The sequence below is a fragment of the Thunnus maccoyii genome, chromosome 13 (genome assembly GCF_910596095.1).
Source record: "Thunnus maccoyii chromosome 13, fThuMac1.1, whole genome shotgun sequence".
Lineage (NCBI taxonomy): Eukaryota > Metazoa > Chordata > Actinopteri > Scombriformes > Scombridae > Thunnus > Thunnus maccoyii.
This window is the reverse complement of record NC_056545.1, coordinates 31,249,176-31,263,414: the sequence shown is the minus strand read 5'-3', so window position 1 is coordinate 31,263,414 and position 14,239 is coordinate 31,249,176. Positions and strand designations below refer to the sequence as shown.

At 38.6% G+C, this 14,239-nt stretch overlaps 1 protein-coding gene across 1 annotated transcript; it reads right to left on the bottom strand.

Moving 5' to 3' along the window:
* Nucleotides 1-1,280: 1,280 nt before the first annotated feature.
* On the bottom strand, nt 1,281-14,239 carry LOC121910679 (transcription factor Ovo-like 2). Its single transcript, XM_042431962.1, has 4 exons — nt 14,219-14,239; nt 11,732-11,835; nt 11,391-11,580; nt 1,281-2,365 (listed from the first exon to the last, which is right to left on the bottom strand). Exons 2-4 carry the CDS (start codon nt 11,786-11,788, stop codon nt 2,043-2,045), a joined length of 570 nt encoding a protein of 189 aa, XP_042287896.1. The 5' UTR covers nt 11,789-11,835; nt 14,219-14,239; the 3' UTR covers nt 1,281-2,042.

Here is a 14,239-nt window from a genome sequence, read left to right as displayed (position 1 = left end):
GAGCCAACGGAAGCAGATCAGAAAACAGGGAGGCTTCGTACTAAAATATGAGCAAATATACTTATCAAACAGAGGGAATTAGGAATAATTAGGAAGGAATTCTCTCTACTATAAGCCGGCTTCCAATAAAGGCCTGGTACCCTCTGCAGTTGAGGTAAATAAAGGCCTCAGCCACTACTAGAGAAAATACAGTAGTTAAAGACTTGGGGCACCAGCTCACTCCAAAGTGAGAGGGAGCAGTCTCAGATTTGAATATAATGACCCTTGCTCCAACAGTTTCACACTCTGCAAAGCTCCCCTGTGCACGTGGCAGCTTTCAACCTCATCAGCCAGCAGAATTGCATCATATCACTTAAGAGCAGAGACACGCACTACTGAGGCCACCAAATCAGACATTTATCTCTCCTTGTCTGTGCTTCGAGATTTAAGGATTGGGTTGTTTCCAATAGATTGAATAAGTAGACTTCTGGACCAAGGACATGCATTTGGAATATTGTCACACAACTTACACAAACAGGATCTTAACATTTTAAACCAACAAGGAACATAAGAATGAATACATATTTGTTGTAACTTTGTTGTTGGTATTATTAACAGTACACTTGTAGTACACAGAACAAATCTATGTGATCAATACAGGGTCTAACATATTTTGAGCTTGTAAAAAACTGCATGAATGATTCAGGTTTGTGAACATGTATAAAAGAATTATTGCAGAAACAACTGAGAATGTGCAAGTAAAATTTGTTCCCAAATTATATCAACAATGAGGTTGCACAAAGACTCAAAAGGAAGAAGCAAAGAAAAAAGATGTGATTTTGTGAACATCTGAGTACCCATTCAAAGCAAAAAACAGTGTGAGACTCGTGCAATTATATGCATTTTAAATCAAATGCTAGCTGATACCCACTGAAAATTATGTTTAAGTCAGTTTAACGAGAGTCTGTTGCTAAATCACTTTTAAGCACATCGTGTATAGGGAGGACAGAGGAGAACTGACTGTCCCTTTGTTGTTTACAAAAATAAACCTAAAATATTCTAATAAGAGTGAAGCCCTATGCAAATCAGCGAAAGACTCCACTGTTCACAGGAAAACACCAAACGTTTTTCTGTTTTTAATAGGAAATTACAAAACCATCACAGTCAGAAATCAAATGAGTTATGATGCAGAAACTCCTTTGAGACATGATGTTGTATATACTTTACAAGTACAATATGACAAACTAGGGCATTGTTTCCCAAAAGCATCTAAAGCTAAGATGATCATAAAATCCATTTTATGAACCTTCATAAGCTTAAGAGGTGTTTCTCAAAAGTATTGTGGCTGAAGACGCTCTTAGAAATTATCATAGATTAACGAGTCTACACTAAATTATTTCCAGGATTTCACAAAATTTAACCCTAATATTTCACAATAAATCAAATAGTAGCAGCTGCAGCCTGCAGGAATGCTGGGTTGGATGTCCAGCCCTGCCGACATCCAGTACATCAACTATGCTTCATTCAGGACAAGTGGTAATTTCGGAAGCTTGTCAATGTCCGATTTGACTTGCTGCATTAACGACACCCGCAAACTGTAGGATTTCGTATTGTTCTTTTTAACATACATAAATGTTGTCATGTATAAAACTAAATGGCAAATCTGGAATTATATCAGACAAGAAAGACAAATGAGTTATTTTTTTTGTCCATCATTTACTTTAGTCTACACAGTTTTATATCAATTGTATTAGCATTTACTTTAAGTATTTTTATTGTTCAATTTATGTTTACATAAATGCAGAACTTAGTGCTTTGCCTGGTTTTCCATAATGCTACCTGTCATTTAATAATGGTTCCCAATGTAAGGAATATGTCGTGTGTGAAGTGAATAACTTGATATTAAACAATACAGAAACATATGGTTTAATAACTGGGGTTTTCATAATTAGATAATGCCAGTGAGTAACAAAGGAAAGAAGTTCTATTGATTTAGCTACAATGAACACACTTTTCTGATTATATATGCTGCAGTATGTTATGTCTTGGGAGGTTTTGACTTCCTACATGTAGTAAGCAGGGGTTGAGTACAGCAAATAGGGGTTGAGTTTACGCTCCGCTGGTGCAAAGCTGCTGTTCTCATGGGCCTGGCGGCGGTAGTACCTGCGGAGTGCAGGACTGCCAGGGTGGCACTGTCTCACATGGAGGAAGTACTCATCTGGGCGGCTTGAAGTGTAACCACAGTCCTCACACACAAAGATCTTGGAACGTCTCTGGCGGTAGGCATACTGTTGGTGAACGCTGTGAATCTTCCTCATATGGGACTCCAGAGAGCAGCGCTGTGTGAAGGCTTTCTCACACAGCTCACACTTGTAGGGACGGATACCTGCAGCAAGGGGAGACAAAAGAGGTTATTTTCCTGTGCATGTCTGTGTGGATATACTTACACGTTCAGACTGGCTACAGTTGCCTTGCAGCTATGTGACAAATCTTGCAATTAAGGCTGCTGCTGTCATTTAAAGGTGCAGTGTGTAGAATTTAGTGGCATCTAGCAGAACAGACTTGGCAGTAATGGAATATAATATTCATAACTATGTTTTAGTTAGTGTATAATCACCTGAAAATGAGAATTGTGTTTTCGTTATCTTAGAATGAGCCCTTTATATCTACACAGGGGGTGGGTCTTCTTCAACAGAGCCCGCCATGTTGCACCGCCATGTTTCCACAGTAGCCCAGAATCGATAAACCGAACACTGGCTCTTAAGAAGGCCTTTCGCATTGTTCATGAGTTTCGTGGCCACCGTAAGTTCTCCTACATGCTTGGAAGTGGGGTGGGGGTATTGAGTTGGTTGCAATCTGCAACCTCACCACTAATACAAGATTGTCATCTTAATCTTTTGTTAGCTACTGAATGTTCATATGCTCACTACTGCTGTGCGCCCAGCTGAAAGAGCAAAGCTTTACCCTGCAGTGTTTACAAGCTATTGCTCTAATAGAATTTACAATACTGTGTCATTACATTCAATGTAAAAGTATAATGCTTGTGGGTTTGTGTCTTACAGAACCTGAAGAATGTGTAGGTGATTTTATTCATATAGCAACCTACACTAAGTTAATCTGCTACTGCACTGGATAAACTTTCACCATATCCATCATATCATTGCCACTGGTATCAACTTGTGATTACTGGCAATTGGCAACATATCAAACATGTTCTGCGGCTTTTAGGTTCTGTCAGTAAAATCAAATAAAAGGAAAAATCGGCCATGCTTCTGACTTCATGCCTTATTTGTTGCAATCTTGTCCTACCAGATAATTGGAAATTAGTCTCAACTTTTCCATTATTATGGTGCTACATATTTGTCATGGTTTGTTGACAAACTAGAAACAAGACAGTGATTTTAGTTAGGTATATTTCCTGTAGCCCATTAATAATGTATTTATTCAAATTAGCAATGATGACTTTGTGGCTGTGTGGTCATCTGTTTGATTCTTATGGCTCCTCATCAAGTAGGAGACAACATAGCTGTCAGAAATCCAGATATCTCAGACTATAAATTATGGTCAAGAGACTGACACTAACAGTTTTCGTCTATAGGATCAACATATGGCCACGGTGCATCAGCTTCTTTTCCTTCGTCTCATTGACTGTATATAAATATGGATGTCATGACAGCTCTCCAAAGGTGAAGCCAAAACATCTTGATCTAGCTTCTCTGCGCTTCCATTAGATCAGTTACCCACCCAAAACCAAAACCACATAGAGACTGTGTCTGTCCCCCGACCACTTAAATCAATTAAATCTAAAATAAATAAAAGAGGAGTCATTCATAAAAATCTAAAACTAATTAATATCACATCTGCAATTGTGCAACAAAATAGGAGAATTAAATGTGGACTCTTAAACATTAGATCACTATCATCTAAAGCTGTATTAGTTAATGATCTAATCTCAGATCTTCATATTGATTTATTTTGCCGTACTGAAACCTGGCTGTTTCATGAAGAATATGTCAGCCTAAATGAATCCACTCCTCCCAGTCATATTAATACTCACATTCCTCGAGACACAGGCTGAGGAGGTGGTGTCACAGCCATCATCAACTTAAGCCTAATTATCAACCCTAGACCTAAATTTAATTATAAGTCATTTGAAAGCCTTGTTCTTAATATCTCTCACCCAACCTGGAAAACGTTACAGCCAATTCTATTTGTAATAGTGTACCATCCTCCTGGTCCATACTCTGAATTATCTGAATTCTCAGAGTTTTTATCAAACTTAGTCCTTAGTACAGATAAAGTAATTATAGTAGGTGATTTCAATATTCATGTGGACGTCGATAATGAGTCTTAGCACTGTGTTTATCTCATTATTAGACTCAATTGGCTTCTCTCAGTGTGTAAATAAACCCACTCGCTGTCATAACCATACCCTCGATCTTGTGCTGACTTACGGCATTGAAATTGAACATTTGTTTTTCCACAAAATCCTATTTTATCAGACCACTACTTGATAACTTTTGAATTTCTATTATTGGATTACACACTACTAGACAAAAATGTCTTCAAAAGATGTCTATCTGATAGTGCTGTAGCTGAATTTAAGGAAGCAATTCCATCAGTATTGAACTCAGTACTATGTCTCAATACTACAGAGGACTCCTATGTTAATTTGAGTCCCTCCCAAATTGATAATCTTGTTGATAGTGCTGCAGGCTCACTGCAAACAACACTTGACTCCATCGTCCCTTTAAAAAGGAAATTAATAAAACATAAGAGGTTAGCTCCATGGTTTAACTCCCAAACCTGCAAATTAAAGCAAATATCGCGAAAACTGAAAAGGATCTGGCGTTCTACCAAACTAGAAGAATCTCGTTTAGTCTGGCAGGATAGTCTTAAAACACATAGGAAGGCCCTCTGTCATGCCAGAGCCACCTATTATTCATCATTAATAGAGGAGAATAAAAACAGCCCTAGGTTTCTTTTCAGCACTTTGGCCAGGCTGACAAAGGGACATAACTCTATTGATCCGTTTATCCCAGTGGCTCTCAGTAGTAATGACTTCATGACCATCTTTAATGATAAAAGTCTAACTATTAGAGACAACATTCATCACCTTCTGCCCTCAACAGGCACCAATTTATCCTCAAACACAGGAACCTTAGAAGCAGCTGTGAAACCTAAATATATATTTAGACTGCTTTTCTCCAATTGACCTTTCTGAATTAACTTCAACGATTTCTTCATCCAAACGATCAACCTGTCTCTTTGACCTCATCCCAACTAGGCTGCTTAAGGAAGTAACTTCTTTACTAGATATGATCAATCTGTCTTTAGTAACAGGCTACTTACCACAGTCCTTTAAAGTAGCTGTAACTAAACCTCTTCTTAAGAAGCCTACTCTTGATTCAGGCGTCTTAGCCAACTATAGACCTATATCTAACCTTCCATTTATTTCTAAGATCCTTGAGAAAGCAGTTGCTAGTCAGTTATGTGACTTCCTACATAACCATAGTTTATTTAATGACTTTCAGTCAGGATTTAGAGCGCATCATAGCACAGAGTCAGCACTGGTGAAAGTTACAAATGACCTCCTAGCTGCATCGGACAGGGGACTTCTCTCTGTGCTTGTCTTGTTAGATCTTAGCACCTCATTCAACACAATTGATCATCAAATCCTAGGAATTGCATTAAGCTGGTTTAAGTCCTATTTATCAGATCAATTTCAGTTTGTACATGTTAACAATGAATCCTCCATGAAGGCAAAAGTTAGACACGGAGTTCCACAGGGTTCTGTACTTGGACCAATACTATTCACCTTGTATATGCTTCCTTTAGGTAATATTATTTGGAAACACTTCATTAGTTTTCATTGCTATGCAGATGATACCCAAATATATTTATCTATGAAGCCAGATGATACCAATCAGTTAGCTAAACCCCAAGCATGCCTTAAGGACATAAAGACCTGGATGACCTGCTATTTTCTGCTACTAAACTCAGACAAAACTGAAGTCATTGTGCTCGGCCCCAAACACTTGAGAAACACATTATCTAATGATATAGCTACTCTAGATGGCATTACCCTGGCCTCCAGCACCACTGTAAGGAATCTGGGAGTTATACTGAATCAAGATATGTCCTTTAAATCCCACATAAAACAAATCTCAAGGACTGCCTTTTTTCACTTACGTGATATTGCAAAAATTAAGCACATCCTCTCTCAAAAAGATGCAGAAAAAATAGTCCATGCTTTTGTTACTTCAGGCTGGATTATTGCAATTCATTATTATCAGGCTGCCCTAACAAGTCTCTAAAGACTCTCCAGCTGGTCCAGAATGCAACTGCACGTGTACTAACAAAAACCATCAAAAGAGATCATATAATGAATTGGGAGAGAAGGCACACAAAATCTTTTCCTGGCACATGAGAACAGAGGAAAGTTCAAGGACAGTTAACACAATTGAAACTGAAACGGGTTCAGTCTCATATAATCCAATAGAAATTAACAACACAACAGCTTTATACAAATATATATTCATCAAAATTGCCAGAAGATCTGACTAAGATTGATGAATTTCTGTCCACTATTGAACTGTCCAAACTTGGCCAAGAAGACCAAGAGAATCTTGACCTTCCCTTCACTGAAAAAGAAATTTAAGAGGCCTTGGGTTCATTACAATCTAATTAATCACCAGGGGAGCATGGTTTTCCCCTTTTACAGAGAATTTACTCGTCCCCCTTATCATGGATGTCATTAACTTAGCATCTAGAACTCAAACTCTTCCCAAATCATTCTCTGCTGCCATAATCACTGTGGTTCACAAAAAAATAGAGACCAATTAAAGTGCTCTTCATTTCAGCCTATTTCATTATTAAATTGAGACTATAAACTGATCTCTATGGCCCTGGCTAACAGACTTGGCCAATACTTGCCACAATAAATAAATCCAGACCAGAGTGGCTTTATTTCAAAACACTCGTCAGCTAACAATATATGTAGGCTCTTTAATGTTATCCACCTAATAAAATCTAAGACTGAGACTAGTGTAGCTATAGCTTTAGATGCTGAAAAAGCCTTTGATAGGCTGGAGTGGCCGTATTTATTCAAAGTCTTGGCCAAGTTTGGGTTTGGCCAGTTGTTTATTCATTGGATAAAAACCCTTTATTATGAACCTCGGGCCAAAATTACAGATCTCAACAGCATTTCCCTTGAATAGATCGAGGGGAGACAGGACTGCCCTTTGTCTCCAGGACTCTTTGTCATGGCTATTGAGCCCCTAGCTGAAGCAATTAGATAGGATCCTGATATAAAAGGTTTCAAAGTAGATCAGACAAATCATAAAATTAATTTCCTGGCAGATGATGTCATTTTGTGCTTAATAGACCCTGGTAACTCCCTCACCAAATTACAGATTCTATTAAATGTTTATGGTGTTATTTCAGGATAAAAGGTGAGCTGGGAAAAAAGTGAAATCATTCCAGTAACGAGTTTTGATTACACTGAGTACCAGCAAACAAGCTCATTTAAGGGGCTTCCGAATGGTATAAAATATCTTGGAATAGCTGTAGATAATGATCTTAATAATTTGTACAAACATAATTACCCCCCATTGTTCTGTAGAATTGAAGATGATCTACGTAAGTGGATGAGTTTGATCATTACTCTAATTGGCAAAATGAACTGTGTCAAAATGAATATATTACTGAGGTTACAATATCTCTTCCAGTCCTTGCCAATTCCACTACCTGAAACTTTTTTAAAACCCTCAACAAATATGTTAGACAATTTATATGGAACTGTAAAGTGTCCAGGGTATCTATGGAAAAATTAACAGGGGATTATTGATTAGGAGACCTTCGATTACCCAGTTTTAAAAAGTATTACTTGGCAGCTTAAATGCGATACATGCAAACACCTCTGAGACAAAATAAACTCATACCCATGTTGATTCTGGAGACTTGGCATCATAAAGGGATCCAACATTTGGAAGATTGTTACAAAAAAGGACTTCTCATGTCCTTTGAACAATTGAAGAGGAAATATGACTTGTCCAGCAAGACCTTCTTCTACTATCTTCAGTTAAGATCTTTTCTTAGAAAGAACTTGGGACCCAGAATGACTTTACTTGTATCTACTGATGTGGAGAAACTGCTTCATGAGGGAAATGTAAACAAATATTTTCTATATTTCTAAAATGTATTCCTTGCTGCTGAATGAAGGCCTGAAGCCAGGTTTACACAAATCTAGAGCAAGATGGGAGTCAGACCTCACATAATAACAATTGATGAACACCTCAGATTTATCAGAATCAGATTTATGTCAAAGCAGTTTGTCAGCTGCCATTAATGCCTGGTGCACTATAATTTCCTCCATCAACTGTACCTCACCCCACAGAAATTTCATAAATCCAAAGGTGAGGCCCTTTTGGTACGACCTCTGTAACACCTTGACCAAAATCACAGGAGTTACCTTCCCACTAGATCCCGAGCTTTACCTACTAGGGAATTTCACAAGTATCTGTAAATCTTCAACCAATTCCCAAATAAAATTTCTGAAAATCGCTTTATGTGTGGCCAGGAAATGCATAATAGTGACATGGAAATCTGACTTCCCTCCCCTCATTCATAGATGGTCTTCCAAAATGAACAGCTGTATTCCTCTTGAAAATATTATGTATAGTCTTAGAAAAGGTGGAGTGTGTCTTTGTGTTTTACTCTAGCACTGTCTGTACACTTTTCCTAACTGGGTTTATACAGGAAGTGTAGGAATTGGGGTTTATTTGATGTTTTGTGTTCTGTATAATTGTTGACAGGTAGCCTGAAAATAAAAATAAAATATTAATAATAATGTAGAAGTCTGTAAAAGAGCCCTTCATGCCTTCATGTCAAATATGAAAGCTTTCTTGAAATCAGTAAAACAAGTGAATATCTTACCATTTTTGTTTGGTGTAATGTTTGTTGATTAAAGTGTGAACCGAATATACATGGTCGGTAGTGCAGTGTTTTGGGAGGGAACCAATTTGATTTTTAGCCAAGATGGAGTGTTCATCAAGGAAATCCAGTATTCTTTTATTTAGAATACTACAAAATAATTTACGTAGACAACTGCTGACACAGATGCCATGGTAGTTACTAGGGTCTGATTTGTACTCTTATGAATGGGGGAAATGAGCCCTTTGTACCAGATGTCAGGAAAACATCCTGACTGTCATACAACATTGAACAACTTCAACACTGCACCCTGCATCTCTGAGGCGCTGCATTTTGAGCATTTGATTTTGTAAGGCTGTCTGGAATTCATCACACAGAGATTTTGTCTGTGTGATGAATTCTTCCCAAGTAATTGGGAAATCAAGGGGGTTTGGGTTGTTTTTAATTGTTTCTTCTAATGTTTGGAGTGTTTCTTTTATAATACATTGATCTGAATTAATTAGATTTACTGATATTCCTTTGAACAGATTTTCAAAATGTGCTCTCCAGATGTCACCATTTTGGATGGCTGATACTTGTGGTTGATTTGTGTTGAAGTTGTTCCACATATCCCAGAACTGATTTTGATTAATGGCGTTCTCAATATCTTCAAGTTTCATGTGAAGATTACCTCTTGGGGACAGTTTCCAGTATAAACACAGACTTTGTCAGGACCAGTAGTCCACATGGAGACCAAAGCCCAATCTCAATGAGGCAAAACCTCATTTCTGAGGTCCTGGTTAAGGTTAGAGGGAAGGTGTGAATTGAGGTTAGGTTAAGGTTAGGGTTTACGTTTGGGTTAGGCTGTCCACAATGAATGGTAGTCAATGCAATGTGTGTGTGTGTGTGTGTGTGGCTCTAGAGAAGGCCTTCCGCAGTTTTCGCATTTTTCGCAAGTTGCGCAGCCATCATAGGTTTTCCTACATGTTTGGAGGGGGAGGGACAGGGGTTTTTTTAAGTGTTGTCTTTTGCACTTGCACTTTTGATTTTAGGCTTTATTAGCTATATACATGCACTGTTTGAAAGTAACCAAGTGTCTTTACTAAAGTACTATACGCAAGTACAATTTTGAGGTATACATAATCATTTAAATTTTATGCTACTACTTTCATCCCACTACATTTCAGGGGACAATGTATTTAGTTTAATACTTTTTACTCCACCACATTTATTTTAAAGCTAGTTACTAAGTTAATTTGAGGATTCCAACTTTATAAATCTGTACTAAAAATAAAAAGTACAATGTGTAAATACAGTAAATTAAAGTACCAGTGTGTTGTGGAGTATATTCAAAAGGGCTCTATAAATGAAATGTATTATTATTATTATTATTATTATTATTATTATTAAATTATAATTATTAAATAAGCTAAAATCACCCCCACCTCAAACAGCTACAACATTGAAATGCTAACATGTTAATGCATCAGTAATAATTATCCAATATTCATCATCATCATGACCACTCTTGTACTATCACCTTTACTTGAACCTGCATTACCTGATTGTTTTCACCATTTGTGGGCAGCGGACACAGGTTGTGAACATAACAGTGACATATCATCACCCTTTTAGTGTTATTATTTCCACACCCAGTAGTTATGGAGCAACATTATCATTCATTTGGAGTCATGTTTCTGTCCACCTGATGAATGTAAGTCCAATATTCACTCTCTTTTAGCTCTGTTTCTGCTCTCTTTAGCTGCTAAAGGCTCCACTATGTTTTGTCCACCCATGAGAGGGGCAATGAAAATGAAACCTTCAGAATCTCCTTCAGTTCATTTAGGCAGCAGGACTGATATGATATGATGACTGATATGTTGATAAATCTGAAGCCCCTGAGGTGCTGCGCCAGAGCGCAGTGCCATTATGCACGTTGGTTCATTGCGTTTACCTTCATTAAATCGGCTGGAAACAACACCAGGATCATGGAACAAATCTCACTTCAAGTTGAAGTCAAAAGTTGCCAGCCCTGGTGCAGGTCTTTGGTGATTTACCGCTGGCCCGACTCTGTTTCAGCCATAACTCTAATGTAGCCTATCTCACCTCGTAAATGGTCACATAGTTTTGTAATTAATGTTACTCAACAGCGTTTACACTGCAATGTGTCTCAAGAATAAAATATGAGATGCTACTTTTGCTGAAAAGAACGTTGGAAAAGAGGAATATTTTGCTTGGACCTTAGACCAAGCAAAATATTCCCAAAAATCTATAGTATTTGAGAGTCAAAATATTCAACTTAAACATTCTCTCTGTACTTTTTGGTGACTGATCTCTGGTACTGAGTGATGCTGTCAGTCACCAAAATATAGTAATCATATAGTAATCTGTAGACAGTTGTTTTCCAATCGGTGTGTGTGTGTGTGTGTGTGTGTGTGTGTGTGTGTGTGTGTGTGTGTGTTTGTTTGTGTGTGTGAGCAAATGTACATATTTCTGACCTGTGTGTGTTCGCATATGCCTCTTGAGGTCGAAGGTATCGTTGAATCCTTTGCCACAGAATCGACAAGGATGTCTCTTCACCAGGCTGTGACACTTCAGATGGCGGGTCAACATGCGCTGCAGGGGGAATATCTTTTGGCACACTGAGCACACAAAGTCACCTGAGGCGAGGGAAGTACGTTGACAGGGCTGATAGAATGAGAGAGATAATAATAATGAAAATATTGTAATATCATCCTCATGAGTTTTCTCTTCTCTCTTTGGCATATAGGGAACAAATTGTAGTCTGAACATGGTCATATTATAGGAGTTTAACTTCACATGAAAAGTCTGACCTCACCTTCACTCTGCTGACGAGTGCCAGTGTGCTGGGATGGTAGAAGGAACCCTGGAGCATCAGTGTGGACCAGTCCTGCCTGGTGTCAGCCCCTGGTCCTCCTGATCCTGCCAAAGGTACAGGCACTCTAATTTCTGCTGCTGTCCCACATCCTAAGGTAGTTACTGGCTGAGGCACAGTAGCAGACTGTTGGGCGTCAGCACTGCAGGACACCAGCTCTTTAGCATCTTTGCTCATCGACAGGGACAAAAGGAAATAATTAATTAACTTATAAGTAAACTAAGAAGGTTAACTTTAATTACAATAAATTAAACATACTGGAGTATGGCTTAACAGCCTGTTTTTGGGTCAGACCAACTTGTATATCACTGCTTAATTTTGACAACTCACAAAAACTCATAAATGTAAAGATGCAAATCTTACCTGCCGTATTATCCTCTTTCCACTCGACCTGCTCTGACTCTTTCCATTGCCATGTTCTACATGCCCCATGTTTCTTTTTCACAAGGAAAGACCTCGGCATGCTTTGAATCCTACCAATTTTATTCCTCTTCTGTTTCTACCTCTGATGATCTGCCTCTTATATGACCCTCAACCTCCAGTCCCCACTCTCGAGTGTCACACTGCTTTTAGTTTGTGATCTGTTATGGACCAACCTACATATCACCTTACCTTAACATCCAACCCTCATCCTTTGACAACCTGCAGGTACAGTATCCCAGGAAAATCACTTCACTCATTTCCATAACACTCTCTGGGAAGAGTGGTGAAGGTTTAGAGCTCTGGGGAGGGGGTAGGCAGCTCATTGTTTTGACTGGAGTACACCTGTGTTGACTGTGCGCGTGCGCCATTTTAACTGGTCCCCCACTGGTTTTGCATGTCAGGCAGTGAGAATCCGGGGAGCTTCGCATTCAAGTGGCCCTTGGCATGCAAATTTTGGCCCCGGACCAAGCCCTGGCCCCAGACAAAGGGCACGGTCTGAGTAACAGGAGCAAGCACAGAGGAGCCACAGCCTTAACTGCTAGGTAAATCAGCCCTTTCTCTTTTTTTAGCCTCTTTCTGTTGCAATTGTTTGTTGGGATTACAGAGCCTTTAAAAATGCATACAAAGGCCATTGAACATCTCTGAAAAGATGTCAAGCACTTGCTGTCCGTTGACTGTGTGGTTTACATAATTGCACATACATGATGGCACTCTCTGTCCTGTTGTGCTGTACCCTGCCTCTTGCCCAGTGCATGCTGGGAAAGGCAGCAGTCTCTGCAACTCTGAACAGGAAAAACAGGATGTCCAAAATGTCCAAGTCTCCAGCATGTTTAAAGACGTGTTATTTAATAATTCTGCCAATAAAGAATGACCTTGTTTAAGTCTGCACAGCCAGTGTGTGCTTAAGAGGAAAATGAACTGCGTGCATCTTATTTCACTGGATTCTGCATGGCAAATACAAACGCAGCCCAAGACTAAACCACATCATGCAAATACCAGTAGAGGTCACTTCAAGAACACCAGGAGGATCATGTAGTACAAACTGTGCAGTAGTATAAACATACGTCAGCGCTGCCTTACTGCTGCATTTAGCCATGATGGGGTGTATGAAGAAGAAAGTACAGTAAGTGGTTCTCAAACCCTTTCATACAAGTTACAATTAAACAGGTTAATACTTAACTCTTCCAGTTTGTCTGTCAGTGATTGTCAATGGGATGGTAACAATGGAAACAATGTGTTGCCACAATATTCAAATTGTAATTAAAGTGCTGCTCATGGCTCACTGGAGAGCCTCTCTTTGCAGTTCACTGCATTTGATTTTTCAGACATAATTTCATTTTTCACGCATATGGTTCACAAACTTTTAGCATTTATTCTTTTTAAATGTTATGTTACTTTGTATAAGTTATCCCAAAGGAAGAGATTAAGGCGGAAAGAGCTCTTTTGTATCTATTCCGTGCTGCATACATATGTAATTGATTTTGGATAAGCACATATTTTGGATAAGCATGTACAAGAAGTGTAAAGTATACTGTATTTGTTCATTTAATGGGGGAAGATGGGATTTATAATATTTATGATATTAATTTGTCTAAGAGAGAATGTCTTCAGAGTGATTAAATACTCCTTTTAATATTAAATCTCTTGATTTATTATTAATACTGTGTGATGATCAGATTTGCAGTATTAGTATTTCCTAAAGTTCCTGCAGGAGACTGTTGACTGTACTGTGTGTGCTCCCTCCGGAGCTGCGCTCTAACTGTATGCAAAGCACCAGCCTGTGTGCTGCAGCATGGAAATAAAATGGTAAAAACACAGCTCCACTTTACTTTGTACAAGACACAAAAAATGTGGCCCTTCAAGTGACACTGACATTCTGATTTTGAGCTCTTCAAGATCGTTTACCACTGGAGAACCAAAAATGCAGAAGTTTGACTCCCATTTCACTCTGTATCTATTGTTAGTCTCTGCAAATACTGATTGAACTTAATTTAGAAATTTGTTTACCTGAGGTGTCTTCAGTGACCT